The 24,405-nt window shown below is 45.9% G+C and overlaps 1 protein-coding gene across 5 annotated transcripts in view; it reads right to left on the reverse strand.

The window, feature by feature from the left end:
• KIF16B (kinesin family member 16B) overlaps positions 1–23,977 on the reverse strand; it is a 291,470-nt gene extending 267,493 nt beyond the window's left edge. For all 5 annotated transcript variants that reach the window (XM_061208593.1, XM_061208591.1, XM_061208590.1 and 2 more), the window contains exon 1: positions 23,829–23,977. In XM_061208593.1, coding sequence (XP_061064576.1) covers positions 23,829–23,875 — 47 coding nt within the window. In that variant the 5' untranslated portion in view covers positions 23,876–23,977. The remainder of the gene's footprint in view (positions 1–23,828) is intronic.
• Positions 23,978–24,405: the final 428 nt, after the last annotated feature.

Here is a 24,405-nt window from a genome sequence, read left to right on the forward strand (position 1 = left end):
TGAAGGCCGCGCAGACAGCACTCCAGAGGCCGGGCAAGAAGCCCTTCAGCAAAGGATGCTCTGGGCATCAAGCACGGGGTCCACCACCCCAAGTCCCCTTAAATCGATGCTGCAGAGGGTGCTGACGAGCAGCAGCTTCAACCGCCCCAACTCCCCAGCAGAGAGCGAGGAGCTGGGGCTACCAGGCCAGAAAGAAGGCAGATACCTGCTTTCAGTTTTCCGCTGAAGCAAGGACAGCCCAACAATCAGAAGTGTCTCAATACAAACTGAGCTGCCCTGAGATGTGCAGAATCATCACCGAGGAGGTTTAGCCCGAGGCCGACTGATCCCTATCCAGGACGCCGGAGGGGGAGATTTATGTATTCCTTCAGTCCACGAATATTAGTGAGACCTTCAAACGCCAAACAGCACTCTCTCTGCACAGGGATAAAGTAGTAAACAACACAGAGTATTGTCTGGAGTCTTCATTTTAGTGAGGGGGTTAGAAAAAAATAAATACAATACCATTTTAGATACTGGTAGGTGCTGAGAAGAAATGAAAGGGTGTCATGGGCTAGGACCGGGGGCAGAGGCAGGGGGAGGCAAGCAGTCGGAGAAGACCTCTCTCCAAGGAGTGTCGTGTGAGCCAAGGGCCGACTGGAGCCAGGCAAAGATCTGAGAAGGGCACAGCAGGTGCAGAGGCCCCGGGGCAGGAGCCAGCCAGAGGCCTGGGGGAAGAGCAAGAAGGCCAGCAGGCCTGCAGGAGAGAGAGCGGGGAAGCAAGACGCGGTCAGAAAGGGGGCAGGGGCCAAATGATGCCAGGCCTCGCAGGTACTGAGATGCGACAGGAAGCCACAGACACGGGAGGCTGTGTGCACGGGGGTGGCAAAATGCTTCTATATTTTTAAATGATCCCTCCAGCTGCTGCTCAGACTCTGGAGGGGGGAGAGTAGGGCAAGGAGACCAGTGAGGAGGCTAATACAGGCCACATGGGAGATGCTGGACCAGGGATGAGAGCAGAGACGCATCCAAAAGACAACACGGCCAGATCTGGGTTCCCAAGCCCTGCCGAGCAACAGAATAATCTGAAGCGCCCAACCCAGACCTCCCAAAAGAGAATCTCCAGGATGGGCACCGGGCATCTGTATTTAACCGCCTAGGAGACACTGATGACCACGCCGGTTTGGGAGCTGCTACCCTCGTTGCCCGGTGATGCCCTCCTCAACTCTGAGAAGCTGGGATTCTAAAGAGTGTGGAAGCCTAACTGCCTTTCGGCTCCTTCTGAGACGCTCTTTGCTCAGTGGTCTCGTCCCTTCCTCTGAATCCCCAGTTCCAGAACAAAAATCCAGAGCAGGGCTGTGCCTTCTGCTGGGTCCAGCTGGGGCCTCTCTTCTGAAGTCTACATCACCAAAGCATGGAGAAACACCGTTATGTGTTTCAAAACACTTATAGATGTCTCCTGCTCCAGGAGGCCTTCCCAGAACAAGCCCCAGCCAATATCTTCTGTGTGATGGCCCATCACTCACCACATCTGCTGTGTGACAGCCCACAACACACCACACCTGAGGTACGATAGCCCATCACTCGCCACAGCAGTTTCCACTTTCTACCCGTTTGCTGCTGGGCCACTACATTGTGTCTTCCCCACCGGTCTAGATGCTTCCTGAAGGCAGAGATAATGCCCTGCTTTTGATACATCCCACAGTATGTAGACTGTCTTTATGTACAGCAAGCACTTAGATGAATGAATGAACGAATGAATGAGTAAGCAAATGAAAGAATGAAACACATGAACTGAAAACAAGACAGTTTTCTTAAACTCAAGCACTAAAGTGAAGGAAATGCTTCCAAGTTTACTACACGTTTTCAATTTTTAAATGCAGATGAGTTTTGCCCCACAAATACCGGTTCACTTGGCAGATGTTAACTCCAAAGGCAGACACGAAGCTCACTCTCCCCGCAGACCCACAGCTGTGACTCTGACTCCAAGATCAAGGCACAGGGATCTTCTGTCTCTTTTGAGTCACAGGAAAGAAGAAAAACAAGGATGTGCATGTGGCCAAACTTCTTCAATGTGCTTCTCCAAACACACAAGCAACACATTCATAAACAAAAAGTGGAAATTTAAAAGAGGTGGTGTAATAGAATATTGAGAACATAAGAACATCTATTAATACTTCTTTTGTTTTCCTGTGTTCAGACATTAAATCAACTATTGAATGCCCAAAGACATCCTAGTTTAGTGCTGCAGCCCCATGAAATACAAAGCTCTCTCTGCTCTTTACCCACACCATCACTACGATGCTCCTTCCAGATTTATCTCTATTTTAGAAAAACGTTCTCAGTGGCAGCTTTTGAAAAACAAAAAAAAAATACAATAGCTGGCCTGTAAAGAGAAGACTGATTCCTTTTACAACATCGCCAGCTAAGTATACCAGATAGAAAGGTGTGCTATGAAATACTAAATTGCAGGACTTTTTCTCTAGAAAACTTCACTTGGAGTCAGAGTGGAATAAGATGCAATCTTGGTCTCGAGTAGCATTTCCACCAAGCCCCGCATCTGGCGTTGCCCAGCAGAGTGGGTTAATCACCGTGGGGGGAGCATTAGGCTTCGGGGAGCTGGGTGCAAATCCTGGTTCTTAGTAGCTCTGTGACTTCCGCACTTCACGTAACTTTGCTGAGCCTTTGTTTCCTCCTCACCTGTAAAAGTACTGAGCTTCCCTCTTATATAATTTTTTGCTGGAAGATGTGACAGAGGAAAGCAGGCCCCACAAGGCCAGGCACCAGCAGACCACCAATGTGCTCTTTCACTTCTACCACAAATCCAAGATCCATCCATTTATTCAACAAACGTTCACTGTGCCTCTCCTGCCCTCTGGGAACTTACATTCTGGTGGGACGATTCATTTTAACAAAACCTTTGCAATCCCTTCCCAAAATAGGTGGAAATGGAGGAAATCCAGAAAATATATTTTGCCAAATTTTCTAGCCAGATCTCACAAAAATGAGGAACCACCATATAGCTGATCTTCGTAAATTTTGTTTATAAAATGCTTATCTTCATCAACACAATCCAGAGGCCACAGTTCATTAAAAAGACAAGAATATCGGAAACACCAAAATTCTTTCACTTATTTTTAAATACCTGTGAATTATGTCTAGTTATTCTGACTTAATCCACACTGACTGTCTGACCTGAAGACGTGACACACGCTGTCCTTCCCGCACCGTGGCCAGCAGCTCCCTCCCTGCCCCCCTTGGCAAGCGTGCAATGCTCATTCATATATTAAATTAACAGGACCAACAGCGGCCAGAGGCAGGACTAGGTCAATGGACAAACACACACGTCTCCCCTTTACGAGGCTCTCTGGGGATGCAGAGATATATGATCACAGTTCCTGCCCTTCAACAGCCCACGATCACCCGCCGTGGGTGAGAGCAAACAGGCTGTAAACGCAAAGCCAGCTTGGGGGTGGGGTGAGTGGCAGGGAGGCCAGACCAAGGAGACCCGGCTTCAGCTGGCATGGTAAGTGAAACAAAGTCAGCCCAGAAAAGAGGCCCAGTCATTACCTCAACAACACCCACGTTTTTATACTGGGAGAGAGGAGGCAGGGCTCCAGAAAGTTCCACCTGCAAAACATCAGGGCATCAACAGAAGAGCAGGCTGACCTTACCGGGGGCATCCGGTCCCTGGAGCACATGTAGTGAATCACCTCCCAGGCAACGCCTCCCGCCCCAGGACTCTCCAGGGGCTTTAGAGCCGCTGATGCCCAGCTGCACCCCATACTCATTAAATCCACCTCTCCGGGGTGGTAAGCCGCAGCTTGAAATGGAGGCCCATGTCCCAACCTCCTGCTGAATGTTTCAGAGGGACAAGCTGGGGCTCACCCATACTCAGATATCACCACCAAAGCCTGAAAAGGAAAACAAACCATGACCTGGACCTGCGAGAAACCAGGTGAGAGAGAGGGAAACAGACCAAGCAGGCCACCAAAACGCCAGGCAAAGGAGAAAACGCCCCCCGCGCGGGCAGGCAGCGTGCTCAGAGCTGCAGCTGAGGTTCGGGTCCAAAGAGCCGGGCTGAGGTTCTGGATCTGTAACCCACCAACCCTCTGAGGACCACTAGTCCTGTCCACCCATCCCCATCCCCCCTCCGAGGGGATGCCAGGTTCAGAGGGCAGACCCCACGTCCGTGGTGGACAACTAAACCCCACAGGCACAGACGCTGTCCTTACTCAGTGCCCCCGGCAGAGCCCACAGAAGCTCCCTGCCGAGCCGCACCTCCCAGGGGCGCCCCCCCACGTCCCCTCTTTCCTGATCTAGGTGGCAACCAGGAGAGGACCAGCATCTCTAAGCACTCAGTGAAATTCACAGATGCTTGTGGCACAACAGTGGGACAAGCGAAGGACACTCAAAGATGACACCTCCCCAAAACAAAAACGGACAACGCTGACACTGCAGGGAGGTGGGAAGGGGAAATGTGTAAACTGAACAACAGTCTTAAACAAAACAAGGAAAGGAGGAAGATTTTCAAACCTCCATTCTAAACCAGAAGTTTTACAATGGCATCCCAGGTGAGGACTGGTACATGCCGTGTTCTAAAACACCTATCGGGGGAGGGATAAATTAGGAGTCTGGGATTAACAGACACACACTACCATACATAAAGTAGGTAAACAACAAGGACTTACTGTACAGCGCAGGGAACTATATTTGATATCGTGTAATAACCTATAATGGAAAGAATCTGAAAAACAATATGTATCTATATATATAACTGAAACCCTTTGCTGTACACCTGAAACTAACACAACATTGTAAATCAACTATACTTCATAAAAAATTATAAAAATAAATAAAACATCTTTAATTCATTGTATTTTTAAAATCAGAAGGTTTTACATACAAATCTGGGTTTCCGACTTCTCTGGAAGCATCCACAGGAGAGCAGGGCCAGCTCCCCGCAGGGTCCCGCCAGCCCGCTCCTCACCTGGCTCCCCAGACCTGGGAGCCGAGAAACCCTCAGCCCCCCCACCTTCCCCCCCAGGAAACCCAGAGACTTCACAGAAGGGACTGTGCCTCTAACAGCAAAATCCTTTTTATAAATTACGAACTGGCGGCACATTTAAAGGATCTGATCGTGGTTTCTCAAACTTCATGCCCTTCCTGCTGGATTTCATTACCTCCCCCAACCCATGGTGCGTGGACGGGGACAGAGCCATGGAAGTGCTGGCAGAGGCCTCGAAACTAATCAAGCTGACTTTTAACAACATATGATTTCACTCAGCCAGGAGCAAATAAGGTTTGATTTGTTCAGGTACTGAGGATTTATTAAAGAAACCACCAGCGAGGGGCTTTCTCTCTCATCTCCTTCTGTCTTTTCAGTGTGGGCTGCACCCTCCCTAATTCTCACGACTCCTTGACAGTATCTTCACCCCTGCGTGAACTCAAGACACTTTTGGAAGAATGAAGCTGCCCTTCCCCGGAGCTGCAATGCGAGTGTAGCATTCGCACGTTCTTAATTCGAGAATTCACCCCAGATGCCTTGAAACTGAATACTCTACCACAATTCACAGGCAGAAATAAGAGCAATCACTTCATCATCAAGCCAGAAGGGGCTGAGGTAAGAAAGCCCTCTGATACCCCCAGGCTTTTTGCAATAAAACAGAGACAGAGAGCAAAACAGGTCTGGCCTCATCTCTGCGGCTGGCTGAGCAGGGAGTCCACGCACAATAAAAGCAGGCCCCTCCTACGACAGCCACACAGGGCGAAGGAGGTCTCAGGTTGCACCTGGCCAAGATCTACACCTCTAGTTTGGACGTCATTTCAAAGACAGAGGGGAGGAGGGGGCGAAAGCCAGCGCTTCCTAAGGAGTCTCACTGATAACGGGATGACATCAAGGAGCAGTTCTGCTTCTGTGTCACTCGAGTCCTCAACTCTCAAGTGTCGTCTTCCTGTTCTTTGATGATTAATCAAGCTTTTTCATTCGGCCTCCACTCTGCTGCACACCTCGATGCTGCCTCTGAGCCCCTCACGTTCCGTGGCTCTGCTGTTGGCATTTTCAAAGCTTGACAAACCCGGTTCAGCATCTGAAATAGGAGGCTCTCCAACAGGAGTGCAGAGACCTGGCCCCGGGCTTCCCGTAAGTCACACAGGGAAGGGACTTGAGAACAGCTGTGTCTGCCTCTGAGGTTAAATGAGTGGATAAAATCACATCACGCTGAAGCCACACAGAGAAAGCAAACTGCTGGTCTCGTTCTAGCAAATGCAACATTAACATACAGCCACAAGGAACTGCTCTCGGCCCTCCCGTGAGGCCTCTGAGCCTCCAAGTGCTGTTCCCCCCACATGCTGTTCCCTCCACCCGCTACACCTGTTCTCCGCGGCCGATGCCCACTGCAGGCCCAACTAAGCCGTCTCTCCCTCCGAGGGCCTTCCCCCAACACCCCAAGTCTCAGTGAGACCCCAACATGGGCTTCCACATGCACCACAGGACCTGGTCCCACAGAGGCAAAGTCTGTGCCAGGCTTGTGTCCCACCGTATCCCCAATATGCAGCCCAGCGGCTTTTCATGGTTTGGGGGGCTCTGCAAGATCAAAACTATTTTCATAATGGCACCAGGACATTATTATTTGCCTTTTCACTCTCACTCACGACTGCCCAGTGAAGTTTTCCAGAGGCTACAAGGTGTGTGACGACGGGTCATTCTGATGGCTGAGGGACTGTGTGCTTGTGTATTCTTCTGTTCTAAAAAAAAGTCTGTTTTAATTTCTAATGTGGTAAAGATATCGATATAACCCACAAAAACAAAAGCTCTTTGGGGTCAACAATTTTTAAGGGATCCCCAAAACTTTGAGAACTGCTGGTCTAGCACAAGGCCTGGCATACACCCAGCAGAGTTTAAATACTTTATGAATTAATCAATCAATGATGGGGAGATGAAACCTCTATCAGCACACTGATGTCTACTTTGTAGTCTGGTATGGACAAAGGATGGAAAAAAGAGGTGCCCAGGGGTCAGTTCACTCTTTCCTGGTTAAGAAGGGAAAGAAACAGATTCCCCAGCTGGTTGGCTGGGTGGTAGGTGGATGGCTGGGTAAGGACATGAGTGAGTGGGTAGATTGGGGGCGGGGGGGGTTGGAAGGATGGATAGGTGGATGGATGGGTGGATGGGTGGATGGGTGGTTGGGTGGATGGAAGGATAGGTGGATGGATGGATGGGTGGTTGGGTGGTTGGGTGGTTGGGTGGATGGGTGGGTGGGTGGATGGATGGATGGGTGGATGGGTGGGTGGGTGGGTGGGTGGGTGGATGGGTGGATGGGTGGATGGATGGATGGATGGATGGATGGATGGATGGATGGATGGGTGGATGGGTGGATGGGTGGATGGGTGGATGGATGGGAGGGTGGATGGATGGGTGGATGGCTGGTGGCAGAGCAGGTGGGCGGGAAAGTGGGTCCACTCCAACTGCAATGTACTAGTTCCCACCCCTCTACGTTCAGTCACACCTGATGGCCCCCCAGATCAGCCTGGCAGCTGTCAGTCTCACTCCCTGGCTTTCTGACACATAAATCTCATCATGTTACACCCATTTGTAAAATGGTTCCCTTTATCTACAGAATCAGCTGTAAGTTAAATCATTTTAGAGCAGTGGAAAGGAAGAAACAATAATAACGTCCAGACAGCACAACCTCCAGAATCTGGACCTCCCACCTCTCTGCCCCGGTGCTCACCAGCCAGCTGAAATTTCAGCAGTGTCTCAACACTGCAGTTCACCAATCTCACTCCACAGTTTAGGGCCTCTGGACACTTTCTGCTTAAAATGCCATTGCCCGCCTTGTCTGCCTGGCCAACTCACTGTACCGAGTCCTGCCCTCAGTCATAGAATCCTCCAGGATACTCCTCCCAGCCCTGAGAAGGAACTCCACTCAACACCTCTACACCCACACACCACCGTGCCCTGAACACCCATCGTCACCCACAGAACAGGGGACATTCTCTCTGTGGCTATCGCTCCCACTAGATCATGAGCTATTGGAAAGCAGGGATCATGCCCTTGTTCATCTCTGATCAAAGAAAAAAGCCCAATAAAAGCTCAATGGCCAGACAGATGCCAAGGTCACCAGGAAAACACCTGCCCTTCACCATGTGAAGCCTAGGCAGACCTCAAAGCTCCATTTCTGCCATAATGTCTACCTGTAGACTTGAGCTCACGTTGATTTTCCTTTCTCCAAACACATACTGTACTTTATTATCTACACAGAGAACCTAATACTTGGTGACGAGTGGACAAAGTCCACTCATTGCTGAGTTATGTAAGATTCTGCTCCATGGTCACAATATTCATGGGAAATCCGAAGAGGTACAACACAAAATTATAAGTTACCACTGATTGTGCCTACTCTGTGCAAGCACTTCACAGTCATTAATTCCTTAAGCCATTAAAATAACCTTACAAATAAGGTAATATTGTCCCCATTACACAGATGAGGAAATAAGAGACCAGAAGACTAAAGTAGCCTTTAGAAAACCATGTAGGTAGTTCGTGGCAATGCCAGGATGCAACCCTGGGACCATCTATCTGATTTACCTACCCTTCAACAGCCATGCCTTTCTCGCACCTTCACTGAGCACTGTGTGAAAGTTTGGGATTATGGGGCAGTGAAAGCTCTGTCTTGCTAATTTAATCCAGCCACAGTCCAAAGGTATCCCTCCAAGGAAAAGCTCACACACACAAAAAAGCAGTTTCTCTTACACAGAGAGCACTTACCGTCTGCTGAATGAGGGTATGAAAGAATAAGAAATGGCAAATCAATAACTACAAGCCCGGTCCAAAGGCTAAAGAAAGATGGTAGAGAAAATAAATCGGATTTATCCAGGACTGATTATCAATAGCTGTCTCTCAAAAGTCAGAGTAGAATAAAAGGAAGAGGGGAAAAGACGGTAAAAGCAGAAACAACCACAAAATCCTCTGACTTCTTAAAATCAAAAGAGAGAGGAATTCCAGCCAAGATCAAATTAGAGACAATCAAATCAGTTTCAGAGCATTTATGTTCCAGGAAAGAAAGAATAAATTCCTTCCACTGGTCCTTTAATTCACTTATTACTCATCAGAAAGAACAGAAAATCTGAAAGCTGTTTGTTAGTAGAAAGTACAGGCTAAGTTACCACTGGAAATAAGGTTCTCTTGGGGAAAAGCCCCATCAAGGATTAAAGGTCCCCACCTGTCCTTTTCATTGACATGTGGAACAATTAATCCAACCAAGGTGTTAACAGCTCAAACAACCAAGGACACCAGGAGGCAACATTCCTCAATCCTTTGAGTGGACAGAGGTACTGGGGTGGTGGGTGGGGCAGTTACCTATTCTCATCCTTAATATATCAGTATAGTCAAAGTTGACCCTAAGAACAAGAAAAGCTAAATTAAAAAGGAGGTATTTTACAAGACAACTAAATGCCTTGTGTGATCTTGGACTGAATCTTGGACCAGAGAAAAAGACACTTGGGCAACTTGGGAAATCTGGATGAATCAGATCAGTGGATAATACTGTATCAATGTTATTCGCCTGGTGTTTAATTATACTACAGCTGTATAAGGTGAAAGATACACGAGAACTCTACACTATTTCTGCAACTTTTTGTACATATTTCAAAATGAAAATTTTTTTAAAAAGAAGAATAACATCTCAATTGGATCATCATATATGAGCACCGGCCCAGGACTCCTGACATTTTTCTCACAGCTAGTTGCCCTTCTATCTGATCAACCAGAGATGGCTCCTATAAAAACACTAACTTTACGAAAAGAAAGCCAACAGACCGAAACCCAATATTTTTAAAAGCTTTATCTCTGCAACTTGTTTCACTTCTGAGCTAGTCTCCATCACCTTGAATCCGTTTTTCTGGAAAGCTCCCTGGGGAACTTGAAGTCCCACTTAGAGGGAACTCACAAAGTGATTTACCTGTGCCCCAAGCTGAGTCACTGTGATAGCTTAGACTCTGTTTAATAAATCCTGAAAATAAGAATCAGTAGGTGCACTCAGGCAAGAGACCACGAGACCATGAAGCCACAAGAGCTTAAGAAAGCAAGCTCCTGAGAGTGGGTATCCCATGATGGACTCAGAATCCTAGACTCTCTGAAGTTGAAAATTCTCACTCTAAGCTTCATTTATCCTCTTGGGATCATAAGCCCCACCCTCCACCCCCAGCTTCCAAGAGGAAAGAGGACTGACTTTCTAACAGCATCCTAATTTCAATGTTCCCTCATGTAGAAAAATCACATTTTACCAAGTTCTGCTCTGAATAATAGATTCACTACACTAGTGTTTTCAAACTGCCGACCATAAATTCAGTTTAGTGGATAACGACCATCTTTTTTTTTTAATGAAATAGTAGAGAGTAGGAACATCAGCATGCATTGGGCTGATAAAGGTCTTACTGCAGATGTTTTAAATGCATAGTCCTGTACGATCGTCATCAACCTTCCGAAGTACAAATGTCCTTCATTTTAAACATGATTAATCCTTTTTCACTAAGTCAGAGGGGGAAAAAATGTTTTAAATGAATCTTATATTCACAATAACTTTTATTAGAAAATCTGAGATGTGTTCCCACGGGCAAAAAAAAAAATACTGTTGCAAACTGAAGTCAAAAACTTTTCCTGCAAAGTATTTCCCTCAGGTACGTATTAATTACAAAGAGGAAAAAATATAACAATACAGTGGAGAAACCCAGCAGACACCACCTTGACCAAGGGACTGAGGTCGACATCACCAGTAACAAGACATACTGGCATCATGACCCCCCCATGACAGGAAATGAAGGACACTTATGTGGCTTTCTTGCCAAAACTGCGTAACTTCAGTTTAATCATGACAAACCGTGGGAGAAACCCAAACTGAGGGACATTCTACAAAATAACTGACTGGCACTCTTCTGAGACTTAGAAACTGTCACTGACCAGAAGAGATTAAGGAGGCATGGCAACTATATGCAATGTGGGATCCTGCACCGGCTCCTGGGACAGAAGAAGGACGTTCTCAGGAAAACCACGTCCGGTTACCAGGGCTGCACCACGCTGATGCCTTGGTCCTGACAACTGCACTGTGGTTACGTAAGATACTGATGTTAGGGGAAGCTGAGTGAAGCATATATGGGAACTTTACTGTATAATTATTTCAAGTTAAAAAAAAAAAAAATCCTTTTCTAAAGGAACAAGAGTGTTCTGTCCCATAAACTATATATCATTGAAACATAGTGTTTAACCTCCAATTCTCTAACCTTAAGAGATAAACATAACACGTATTTCATGTGTAATTTGTGTATAATTAACTTAATACACAGGGAAAGCCTGAAGCTGTCCTTTACCCAGGCTCTTCCTTAGCTCTCTTCTACCTCCCCAGCCTAATACCCAACAGGAGGATCATCAAAATTCCCTTCTGTTCACGGGAGCAATGTGAGGCATCCCACAGATGCTGGGCTTCGGATCCCAGATTCCTTATAAGCATCCACATACTGAAAGATTGGGGAGGAGGTGACAGTTATTAATGCAACAAATATCTTCTGAGTACCTATCTCTGCCAGGCACAGTTCTAGGGCCTAGGGAAACAGCCACGGACAAACCCAACAAGGTGACCAGCTCTCACGGAGTTTATGTGCAAGAAGCAGAGAGACAGTAAACAAGAAAACAAAAATCCTTTCACATGCATACACATGCCCACGCACGTGTGCACACGCGCGCGCGCACACAAACTCAATAATGGTAAATGCTGTGAAGCCAGAAGACCAATGCAATGTGATAAAGGCTTCTCAGAAGAAGTGACATTTGAGCCGGGACCTCATCTTTCTCTGATCCCCAGTTTCTTCATCTATAAAATGGAGCTAAAAATATTCACACCTGTGGGACTGTTGTCAAGAATTAAATTAGATACTGATGGCATAAGATTTAACAGAATTCCTAATAAGTGAGTGAGTGACTAGAAATAGTCACTGAGGACAAAAATTACTTGTCAACACCATTATGGTGAAAGCACTTTCTCAGTTGACTTTAAATTCTACACATCCCATTGAAATTTGCTACAAGTGTCTATGAGTAGGTTGCTGATCACAGAAACAGTTATTTCCCCTCCACTGGGCAGCAACAATGAATAATGAATATCCTTGGAAATGGACAGAGCAGGAAACACACATGCTCAGCCCAGAGTGGGTGAGAGTGAAGGAAAGCTCCAGGCCCCGCCGGCAGTCGTGCCTGATGTGAGTCACTGGGCCGAATCCAAGGGAACAATGACAACCTTCCCATGAAGGATTTCTCAACGCCGGTCTCTGTAACTGCAGTGGGACAGAAGGCAGCCCAGGCCAGGGAAATCAGCCAGAGGCTCCGCACTGGGGAAGGGGCTGGGCGTGGTGGGGCACTGTCACATCTCCCCCAGGCCGTAAGTCTAACCATAATGTATTTCCTTTCATAAAACAGGCCTCAGCAAGACTGCATCCCAATTCCAGGACCCACAAAAATAGAAAAAGCTATTGAAATAATTTAGGAAATTAATCATGAAATGAGAATGCGTAGGCTAAATCAGCTCAGACCAAAGTACTATCTATGTACTGCACAACTGGACATTTCTAAATAACCTCTGACACACACACACACACACACACACACACACACTCCATCTCTCTCTCTCACACAAATGCCATGAATAAAATAAAGCAGCAGAACTTAATATCAAATTATACTTACTAAATACTCTAAGTCAATGAAGAGCATTTTTCAAACTTCTGGTACATACATGTGTAAGTGCATTATACACATTGATATTTTTAAATTTTGTGTATGAAAAAAACATCAGTCACTTGTTTCATGTTACTTGTCAAGTCCACCTAAAAGAAAGGAAAAATCCTCCATATGCTCCAAATTCCATGAATCAGGGTCAGCGCCAGCACAGCGCTCCCCGGGGAATCTCCCCTGTGGCCCACGGCTACCCCCTCCTCCTGGTCCCAGAAAACACTGCGCACTCTCTAGCCACCCCTACTTCCCTCCCCTGCCCATGTAGCCTTCTTTCTCCAACCTCCTAACTCCCCACCTGTTCTCTTCCTCTTCTTTAAAACAAATACACACACACACACACACACACACACACACACACACACACAAACTTCTCTGCCAGGCCCAGGTTTGCGATGCCCAGGTTTGCGATGCCCAGGTGAGGGCTGGGGACTGAGCACCTCACACAATCAGTAAAGGAGATTAGATTTTATTACAGGAGCCAAACTACACAGGTGAACAGGGGTGAGCTCTCTCCTTCCTTTAATCCCTCCGTTAACTGGAAGGGCAGCGACAGGTGCCACCTCCAGGCCCCCACCGCCAGCCTCCCGCCCCCAACCCCGCTAGCATCCCCTCCCACCCCTCAACTAAAACAGTTCCCTCCAGAGACAGGAGCCAATCACCTCCCCGGCCAGCTGGGCTCGGACCTCGACCTGCAGCCTCCGATGCTGGTGACCCCCTCTCCTCTCCCTTGATGACCAGGACATTCACTCTCCTGCTTTTCTCCCTTCCTGTCTCCATTGCCTGGTCCTCCACTCCTGTCCGCTTAAGTGTAGTTGTTAGTAACAGGTGATTATAAAAAATAATAGCAGCTCTGATTTGTTGAAAGGATATTACATGCCTGGAAGGTTGCTGAACACTCTCTCTATATACACCCTCCCATCCAATCCCCTCAACAACTTATGCACTATCATTTTACAGCTGCGGCTCTCACATGCTGTGGCTTCAGTAGCCTTTTACAACTCTTAAACATAACTGAAGAGCCTAAGAGCTTTTATTAATGTTGATATACCCATTTATAGTTACCATATTAGAAATGAAAACTGAGAAATGTTTGACACACAATGCACAGCACACAGACTCACGACATCATCACACATCATGTAGCTTCTGGAAGACTCCACAGTACCCTCGTGAGAGATGAGAGCAAAAACAGCAAATATCTTACTATGAGTGTGAAAACAGTTCTAACTTTGTAAACCCCCTAAAATAGGCTCAGTGAGTCCCAGCTGGCCCTGAACCACACTCAGAGAATCCCTGTTTACAAAAGCAGAAACTGAGCCCAGGAGTAAAACCAACCTGCCCAGGTCACTCGGCCAGCTACTGACAGCTCGGTCTTAACCCAGGTCATGCAGTTCTGCTATCCCACCCCTTCTTTCTTTACCATGGTCCTCCTCAGAGACAACATTCACTGCCACCACAGCCGCTATCACCTTCAAGTGACCCACCTCCAAATGTGCATCTGCAGAGCTGATGACCCACCTGAGTTCCTACTGCCTGCATCCCCCACCAGCATCCCGAGCCAACTCAACTGACCACCGTGGCCCTCCACCCCGACCGGCTCATCCCGCATCCTGACCTTGGGAAAGGTCATTCGTCCACTTAATAGGGCCCCAAGCCGCTCAGTCATCTGACTCTTTGCCTATGTCCTACTGATTGGTCTTCAGAATGTCTCTTGCAAACGTAAAAGACAGGATATAAGATAGTTATGTTATGCTGCTACACAAACAGGAAAAAAAGACTGGATTTAAATGCACCAAAACTTTAGGAGGGGTCATCTCTGGATCCGTGGAATTATGAGCGATTGTCAATTTGATTTCTTTGGTACACTTTTCAGCACACGTTTTTTACAAGCATACATTATTTTCACAATCAGAAAATACCGTGAAGGTTTCTTCAGGGTTTTGTTTGCAAGTTTCATCCTTTGACTCCTCCTTTCCTGTTACTTACAACTCCAGCCTAGTCCAGAATCCCATCCCTACCGGTCATACTCCAGTTCCCTGAATGGTCTGCCGGCACTGGCCTCTGCCCACTCAAAAGGACATCTGAGGTCTCAGGGTCTTGCACCCCAGAATATGGCAAGAAAGTCAGTGGGATAATAGTGCATAACAGGCACTTAGCACAGCACTTGGGAAACAGTCGATAAATGTTCACTGTTGCTGGAGTGCTGGTATTATTTCTCTACACTGCTATATTTCTGAAAAGCCATGAGCAGCTCCCAGTGCCTAATAATAGTAGCCAATATTTATAGAGCCCTTACTCTGGGGCCCAATACTGTTAGCAAGGGTTACCTTCAATCATCATCTCAGCCCCACAAGGGGGGGTCCTGTGAAGATCTCCGTCTTACAGGTGAAGAAACTGAAGCACAGAACACCTGAGTAAAGTGCCAAGACCCAGAGCTAGGAAGGTGCAGAGCCAGGATTCAAACCCAGCTCAGGCTTACTGTCCAGTAGAACTTTCCACGAGGATGGACATGATCTCTCTATCTGCCTTGTTCAATATGTAGCTACTGAGCATTTGAAATGTGACTTGTGCAACTAAGTAACTACATTTTACATTTTATTTAACAGTTAAATTTTAAGTAGCTGCATGCAGCCAAGGGCCAGCACAGGACTGGAGTATAAAAGCCCAAACTCCCAAGCTTAACAAAGAAATGTCCTCACAACACCCTGCCCACCGACCTCTCAACTAATCCTTACACAGAGCTCCAGTTAGTCTAAGATCCCGGGTAACTGTACTCAGTGCCACCTGCCAGCCATCCCCACCCTCCTCTGATCTGAGTCTTCTGTACAATGGAGGGGCTTTAGAAATGAGAGTAAGAGAGACTTCAGCTCCAACCCGGACTCCACCGTGACCCAGCTGTGTGACCTCAGGTGACACCTAGTGACCTAGCTGTGTGACCTCAGGTCACTGAGCCCTTGCTCCTCATCTGCAGAATGCAGCGACTGTGCTAACTGCTAAAGGGCATCAGCCAAGCACTTCACAGACGCTCTCTAAACGGGGGCTGGTTACACCCCTTCTTCGGGGCTCAATTCAAACCTCACCCTCTCATCCAAGGGACCCTGGGAAGCCACAGAGACCTCTTCCTCCAGCTTCTAGAATCCCCTCACAGATTCTGTGTTATTTGTGGGTGTGGTGCACCTGTGTCTCTACTCTGCCACCAGCCCAGCCGTCCCCTGAGGCTGAGGGCTTCTGTCATCAGCGAGCCCGGGGACAACAAGTCACCAAGCAAAGGGCTCTGGAGGGAAGTGGAGCTGGCTCAGCCGCACTTTATCATCTGAGGGGTCTCAGTTTCCCGTCTGTAAAATGGGGGTGAAAAGACCTCCATCAGTGAGTTGGTGTGAGGGGGAAAGGAAGTTGCCAAGGTGAAGAAATGAGCACGGTGCCTGGTGCATGGTACCATCTCGACAGACACCTCCCACCCTTAACACGAGAGGCTGGCGTCATCACAGACCCAAGAGGCTACCACTGAGCTATTTTCCCCAACACTCCTCCTCTTAAAATGGGAAAGCTTCAGCAGAGTCTAAAGACATCAACCCCAGTCAGCTACCACTGGCGTTTTTTTCTTTTGTTTTTAACTTGGTTGACATGACACCAAATTCTGCCTGAGAGGCTAATCGGGAAGAGAAGCTGAGAACCCTCACAAATAGAAGGCCTGGGGCGGACCTGCCTTATAAGATGAGAAAGCACATTACAACACTAACATCTGGTCTGTTGCCAGCACTCAGCAAATTTTTTCTTTTTGGTAAAACATTTTTTAAATATGTGTTATTGAATAAAGGTACCATCATTAAATTCTAAAAGTAACAGTAATAACAACAGCCAATCTTGGGGCTTCCCTGGTGGCGCAGTGGTTAAGAATCTGCCTGCCGATGCAGGGGACACGGGTCTGATCCCTGGTCCGGGAAGATCCCTCATGCCACGGAGCAACTAAGCCCGTGAGCCACAACTACTGAGCCTGCGCTCTAGAGCCCGCAAGCCACAACTACTGAAGCCTGTGCCACAAGTACTGAAGCCCGCGCGCCTAGAGCCCGTGCTCCGCAACAAGAGAAGCCACCACAATGAGAAGCCACCACAATGAGAAGCCCGCACACTGCAACGAAGAGTAGCCCCCGCTCGCCGCAGCTAGAGAAGCCCGCACGCAGCAACGAAGACCCAACACAGCCAAAAACAAAAATAAATAAATTTATTAAAAAAAAAAAATCTTTACAGAGCCCTTGCTATATGCCAGGGACTGTGTGGAGAGCTTTGGCCCCATGCATGATCTCTTCTGAACCTCACAACAATGTTTTTCACACTGCCAGCTGCAACTCATCAGATGATCTTGAAGTCAGTTTAGTGGACCTAAAAATAGCAATTTTTAAAATGAAACAGAACAGAATAAAATAGGATGGAATAGAAAATATGAGTGACTTGCATGTAACACCACATAAATCTTTTACATATCTACAGAGCTTCAATTTTAAATGTGTTTCTTATTGTGAGTCACAGTAAAAAGTATTTGAAAAAGACCTTGTCTCACAAAAGACCTTACAAGGTATGTGTAATTATTATCACCATTTTACAGATGCAAAAATTGAGGCTTAGAACAATTATGTCTCTTGCTCAAATTTACCCAGCTGGTAAAAGACAGCTAAAACTGGAACCCAGGCCGCCTGCCCTCAGACCCTGACCATCTTAACACTGGCAGATCAACGGGACAGGATAGGTTGCCCTAAAGAATCATCTAGTGTTTCCAGGAAAAAACAAGCAACTGAAACCAACAGGAAATGGACAAATTAGCTCCCAAATTATTGTTTTGCTGTCTCTTCCAGGGAAAAAAAAATTCTATCTTGTAAGATTGTAAGAATGAAACCAGTGAAAAAGAAAAGACTAGGCATCAGACTAGTGGAAGAAATCACAAAGAAAAAGGTAGAGACAATGCATAAATACTAAGCTTTTCCCCATGAAAGTTATGAACAAATTGAGTTCCTGCTAACACTTTACTCATTTTAAAAAGCATAGCTGTGACTGTCCTAAGAAACTGACTTTTGGGCAAGCTAACTATCTTTCTCAATCTGGAAAATGGCATATAATAATAGCCTCTACTTGCTAAGATTATTGTAAAGATTAAACTAGGTTTTGCAACACCGGCCCAGAGCAAACTCTCAATAAAGCGAGCTGCTATTACCTGATGGAACGTAATGGCTCTTTCAGATCTGAAACTACTACTTCTGCCACATAACCAAAAGCCATAAGGTAGTGTTAAGGCTCAGGATGGGCCACCCCGAAATGCACCTCCATGGCATATTAGTTGTTTTAAATTAAAGTTTCTTAAGAAACGGCCAATCCAAGAGGGTCACTCTCACCCTCCTTTCTGTTTCCCTGAAAGCAGGAAAATCAATCTCCCATGTGAAGGGCACACTCCCTGCATCTCGAGGTAGAAGGACACCCTTACAGCCAAAAATAGGGAATTCGGAGCCTTGTTATTTCTTTAATTTACTACCCCAAGCCCAAACTCTGTTTAGACTCTTCAATAATTGGGCACACAAAACCTAAGTTTCTTTGTTCTGTCAATTCCTTACAAATTTGTTTCTTTTTCTCCTGTTAAATCTTGTGTCAATTTTATTATTAGTCTAGCCACAAGAACTCAAGAGAGAGGCAGAGGGAGAAATTTCCTCCTCTTGGACGGTAGTAAAAACAAATTCATCACATCTTGTCCTTAATCAAGCACTGGGTGTTTCTTGCAAGGAGGACTGTGGACCGCACAGGCTCCTTGCTCAGAGTCAGTATCTCACCACACTGCCCCATCCTTCAACAGCCTGGCTGCAACGGCCAACCTCACCTCCCTATCACTCCAGGCCTTTCCTTCGGGCCGGTTGCTTCCTCTTTGCCTTCAGCGCCTGTACTCTTATTTACAATAGCCAAGACATGGAAACAACTTAACTGTCCATCGACAGATGAATGGATAAAGAAGACGTGACATATATATGTATATGTATATATATATATATATATACATATATATATATGAATATATGAATATTATTCAGCAATGAAAAAGGAAATCCTGCCATTTGCAACAGCAAGGATGAATCTTGAGGGTATTATGCTAAGTGAAAGAAGTCAGAGAATGAGAAATACTGTATAGATCGCCCTTATATGTTGAATCTTAAAAAAAAGAAGCAACAAAAAACAAAATAAACAAAAAAATAACTTAGAAAAAGAAATCAGATTTCTGGTTACCCAAGGCAGGGGGTAGGGAATGGGGGAAGTGAATGAAGGGGGCCAAAAGGTACAAACTTCCAGCTATAAAATAAATAAGTCATCATGTACAACATGACGACTATAGTTAGCACCATTGGATAGTATATTCGAAAGCTGTTAAGAAAGTAAATCCTAAGAGTTCTCATCACAGGGGGAAAAAACATTTTTTTCTTTTCCTTTTTTTTTGGAAAACTACATGAGATGACGGATGTTAACTAACCTTATTGTGGTAATCATTTCACAACATACACAAGTCAAGCCTTTCTGCTCTACACCTGACACTTACACAGAGCTATGCGTCAATTACATCTCAATCAAACTGGGGGAAAATATTTTTAACAACTTCCTTCAATCCTCCCAGACAACCAGCTGAAAACTCTTTCTCCAGTGCCAGTGACTTTTTAGGTAACTTTTTAAAATTACATACACAAGTTTTCAATTATTAATTATAACACTACCAATGAGCAAAGTAAAAACTCAAACAGTAAAAGGAAAAAACAAAACAAGAAGCCATCCATCTTCACCTGACAGACTCTTCGTCAGCTCTCCTCCCCAGAGTTACCACTGTCGGGCTTCTTATGAATCACTCTAGACAGGTATGGCCGTGTGTGTGCCTCTATGTATATATTTTTTAACACACACATTCACACAACTCTACTGTAGTGTGTGTGTATGTGGATATCTTGCTTTTCTCACTTAATCCCCTATCTTGGAACTCTTTTAAGATCGACACATTCTTTTTTTAAGTACTACATAGCATTCTACCAAATGAATAGGCAACAATTTAACAAATCCTCCATCACTGTACACTTAGATCATTTATGATTTTTTTGTTTTTGTTCCACTGATGATGCAGAAACATCCTTACACATACATCTTCGTAGGTAGGAATATAATCCATAAAATAAAATCTTAGAAATGAAATTTCTCAACCAAAGAGTTTTATAAACCTCTAATCTTGACAACTACTGTTAAATTTCCCAACATGGAAGTCTCAGAGGTCTTGACCCTTTATGACTCCATCACCAACACTCAATGTTCAGCTAATATTCACCAATCTCACTAGTGAAAAATGGTTTCTTACGGCCATTATAACTTGGAAGTCTTTCCTTATGAGTTAGGCCAAGTACTTTTGGTCGGCCAATTGTATATGTCTTTCTATTTCACTCCCAACTTCCAGATCACTGTCTCCCCTTGAAACTGCTCTTTGGAAGGGTACCAATGCTCTTGTCTCTAAGACCAAGGACCTCATCTTACTGGCATCCTCAGAGCACCATCTTGGCAACATCGTACAATAACCACCACCACCTCCTTTGGCAGACCCTTCTTCTTTCCTGCCATGACCATTTGCTGTGCTGGTTCTCCTCCATGAGCTGCAAGCCAATCTTCTCCCTGGAATCCTAAAGAGAAGCATATCCCAGTATCCAATCCCTGAATCCCTTTTCTTCTCACTGTAAACATTTTGTTTTTTTAAAATCTACTGAATATCTGTGCTTTATACATAAAAATAAGATTTTCTCCTGCTGAGAAATTCCCTCCTTACTGTAACATTCTTAAACTGTCATCCATGTGCAAAAGATTTCCAAATGTCAATCCTCAGATCACCTGAGACCCATGTTTCTTACAGTCTACTGAACACCAGCAAAGAGACGGATGTCCTTCCCACACTTCAGATAGTGAACAGGGTCACTACTTGGGGCAGCACTCATCCTGTGCTAGACGCTGTCCTTGTACTTGACACTTACTGCATCTCCTATAACTTTCAAACCCAAGAGAGAATGCACCCACCTGACCATCCACCTTCCCCAAACCTCTTCTACCTCCTTGAGCAGCAAACCTCAGTTAATGACTCTGTGCTCTTCCCCTTTCCCCTCCTTCTCACCCAATGAACTGCCAAATCCTGTCAATTCTGCCAGCAGACTGTCTCCATGGATCTTTCCAGCCTTCCCATCTCCACCTATGGCGAGACTACTGCTTCCTTACCTCTTGCCCTAATCCTGATGCCACCACAAGAGTTCTCTGCTGAGAGCACAGACATCATCACATCCATCTACCTGCCCAAAGCACGTGGCTTTTGGACATGTTTCCTGCCTTCTCTCCACATACCTGGGCTTCAGGCCTACTGTCAAGGCATGCACCGGTAGCATCCCTCTCAGCCCACCCAGGGTTTGACGAGAGTCCCACTAGTCTGTAGTCCCTCCCTCACCAGAGAGACACTCAGCAGACCTCATTTACCTTGTCCCACAGACAGCACCCAGCACAACGCCCATGCATTTGGTAGGCGGCACTTAATAACTGCTTTCTAAAGCTACTCAATACAATCTCGTAGCATGCGCTCCAAAACTTCTTTATGTCAAACCATAAACAAGACCAAAAGACAACCCTCAGAATGGGAGAAAATATTTGCAAATGAAGCAACTGACAAAGGATTAATCTCCAAGATTTACAAGCAGCTCATGCAGCTCAATAACAAAAAAACAAACAACCCAATCCAAAAATGGGCAGAAGACCTAAATAGACATTTCCCCAAAGAAGATATACAGATTGCCAACAGACACATGAAAGAATGCTCAACATCATTAATCATTAGAGAAATGCAAATCAAAACTACAATGAGATATCATCTCACACCAGTCAGAATGGCCATTATCAAAAAATCTAGAAACAATAAATGCTGGAGAGGGTGTGGAGAAAAGGGAACACTCTTGCACTGTTGGTGGGAATGTAAATTGATACAGCCACTATGGAGAACAGTATGGAGGTTCCTTAAAAAACTAAAAATAGAACTACCATATGACCCAGCAATCCCACTACTGGGCATATACCCTGAGAAAACCATAATTCAAAAAGAGTCATGTACCAAAATGTTCATTGCAGCTCTATTTACAATAGCCAGGACATGGAAGCAACCTAAGTGTCCATCATCGGATGAATGGATAAAGAAGATGTGGCACATATATACAATGGAATATTACTCAGCCATAAAAAGAAATGAAATGGAGGTATTTGTAGTGAGGTGGATGGAGTTAGAGTCTGTCATACAGAGTGAAGTAAGTCAGAAAGAGAAAAACAAATACAGTATGCTAACACATATATATGGAATCTAAGGGGGAAAAAAAAGGCCATGAAGAACCTAGTGGCAAGACGGGAATAAAGACACAGACCTACTAGAGAATGGACTTGAGGATATGGGGAGGGGGAGGGGTAAGATGTGACAGGGTGAGAGAGTGGCATGGACATATATACACTACCAAATGTAAAATAGATAGCTAGGGGGAAGCAGCTGCATAGCACAGGGAGATCAGCTTGGTGCTTTGTGACCACCTAGAGGGGTGGGATAGGGAGGGTGGGAGGGAGGGAGATGCAAGAGGGAAGAGATATGGGAACATATGTATATGTATAACTGATTCACTTTGTTATAAAGCAGAAACTAACACACCATTGTAAAGCAATTATACTTCAATAAAGATGTTTAAAAAAAAATTTTTTTTAATTAAAAAAAAAAAGAAGGGAAGGAACTTCGATATACATGTAAATCCAAAACAAAGAACAATCTTTCAAAAACATCTAAATGACTCTGGGGTCCATTTGTCTTGTAGGACAGACTATACATAGAAACCTACATACTTTCTTAGGACTTACAAAAAAGTCAAACTCCTTCCCTAAAAAGCTTTAGAGATAACTTAAAAATCACAAAAGCACTGGTCTCCAATAGTTATAAACCAGAATAATGATTCCCTATCTGCCAACAGAAAAACAGATGAGTCGAAGAAGGTTCCGGCAATCTCTTGATTTTACGATCTTCTGATGCCTCAATCAGCTGTCAGAACAAACAACGACCTCCAAAGTCGATACAAAGAAAGTAGCAAAGGCCATATGGTAAGCCAAATGTCCAACTTGACTGAGAAGCCAATAAAAACAAATGGCCTTGTGTGAACTGCTCCTATCAATTGGGAAGGACACATCCCATTTAGATCTACTTCATTCTTTAAAGTTCTTTAAACCAATTTAAAAAGCTAACTTTTGTAAAGCCTCTTTGTAAACTGATTATAAAGTAGTCACCGAAAAGGAAGCAAACTATTCCTCAGTGAACGCAAAGTCAAATCATTCTGAAAAGCATTACTTTGTAGAAACATACAAAATTAAATTCTAAATGTGTTTATAATTCCCCCCGCTGTTAACATCAGCATATTTCAAACACGTGTACTTAAGTGTCCTTGATTTTTTTTCCAGGAAACAAAAGTTTGTTAAAGTTTTCCCATCCACTCTTTAACCTGAAGTTAAGAACTGCTAAACTACTGATTAGAAGTTAGGGTTCAAGTTCAGGGAATTGAAATCACTTCTTCTTAAGAGTTGAAAAAAGTAACACTGATAATAGTTAGAGAACTTCTGAGTTGGCATAACTGGGGGGACTTCGCCTAACAGCTCTGGTGCCCCCATGACCACGCTCATGGATTTACACCCTCGTGAAACTGTTCCCTTGATGCTTTTTAAAGAGGGAAGAAACAAACTTCTTCAAATTAATGGGACCTGGAAGAGTTAACAGGAATCTCCTCCGTGGCTTCGTAAACTCTCTACCCGCCAGGGCCCCTCCAGGGCAGTGTGAAAGGAACAGCAAACCTTCAAGTGCTCCAGGCCCCCAGAAGCCACAACCAGGGCCCAGTGGGCCGGAGACCGGCTCTTGACACTTAAGTCCAGGCTGGCCTTGGAGGGGAGTTGGAGACCAACTTCCTCCGGGTGGGGACGCGTCAGGGCGCCGCCTGCGCCCCGCCCTCCTACTCACCTGCGATTCATGGGCCGGACCCTCACGGCCACCTTGACCGATGCCATTGCTCATCGCGGCCCGGACCACGCGGGCTCCCACCTGCCCAGCGTCCTGCGGCTGCCGGCGACTCTCGAGACTTGGCCCGCGGCTCCCACCCACTTCCCCCTCTGCCCCCGCCCCTCCGCTCCCGGCCGGACCCGGCGGCCCGCGGCGGCCCCACCTGCCCTGCCACTGAGCATGCCCAGAGCGGCTCCTGCCCGCGTGATCCGCGCCCCGGGCTTTGGCGGCGCCCGGGAGGCGCGGAGGGGTGGGGCCGGGTTGCCTGGGCGGGGCCTGGGGCACGGAGGGGCGGGGACAGGATGCCCGGGCGCCGCCGCCTGAGGTCGACAAATCAAGGCAGATCAAGTGGCCTGGGAACGGGGACGGAGTCATTTCAGGAAAGCTTAAAACCCAACCTCATTCCTTGAAAAACTGGGGAGGAGGAGGAAAAGGAGGAGTTCGCAGTAATTTAGGGCCAGCGCATGGACCCCAATCCTGGGGTCAGATTACCAAAAACAGTTTTTCGGCCCTTAACAAGGACCTGGCTTTACCCCAA

Source organism: Eubalaena glacialis, chromosome 13 (assembly GCF_028564815.1).
Source record: "Eubalaena glacialis isolate mEubGla1 chromosome 13, mEubGla1.1.hap2.+ XY, whole genome shotgun sequence".
NCBI classification, from domain to species: Eukaryota; Metazoa; Chordata; class Mammalia; order Artiodactyla; family Balaenidae; genus Eubalaena; species Eubalaena glacialis.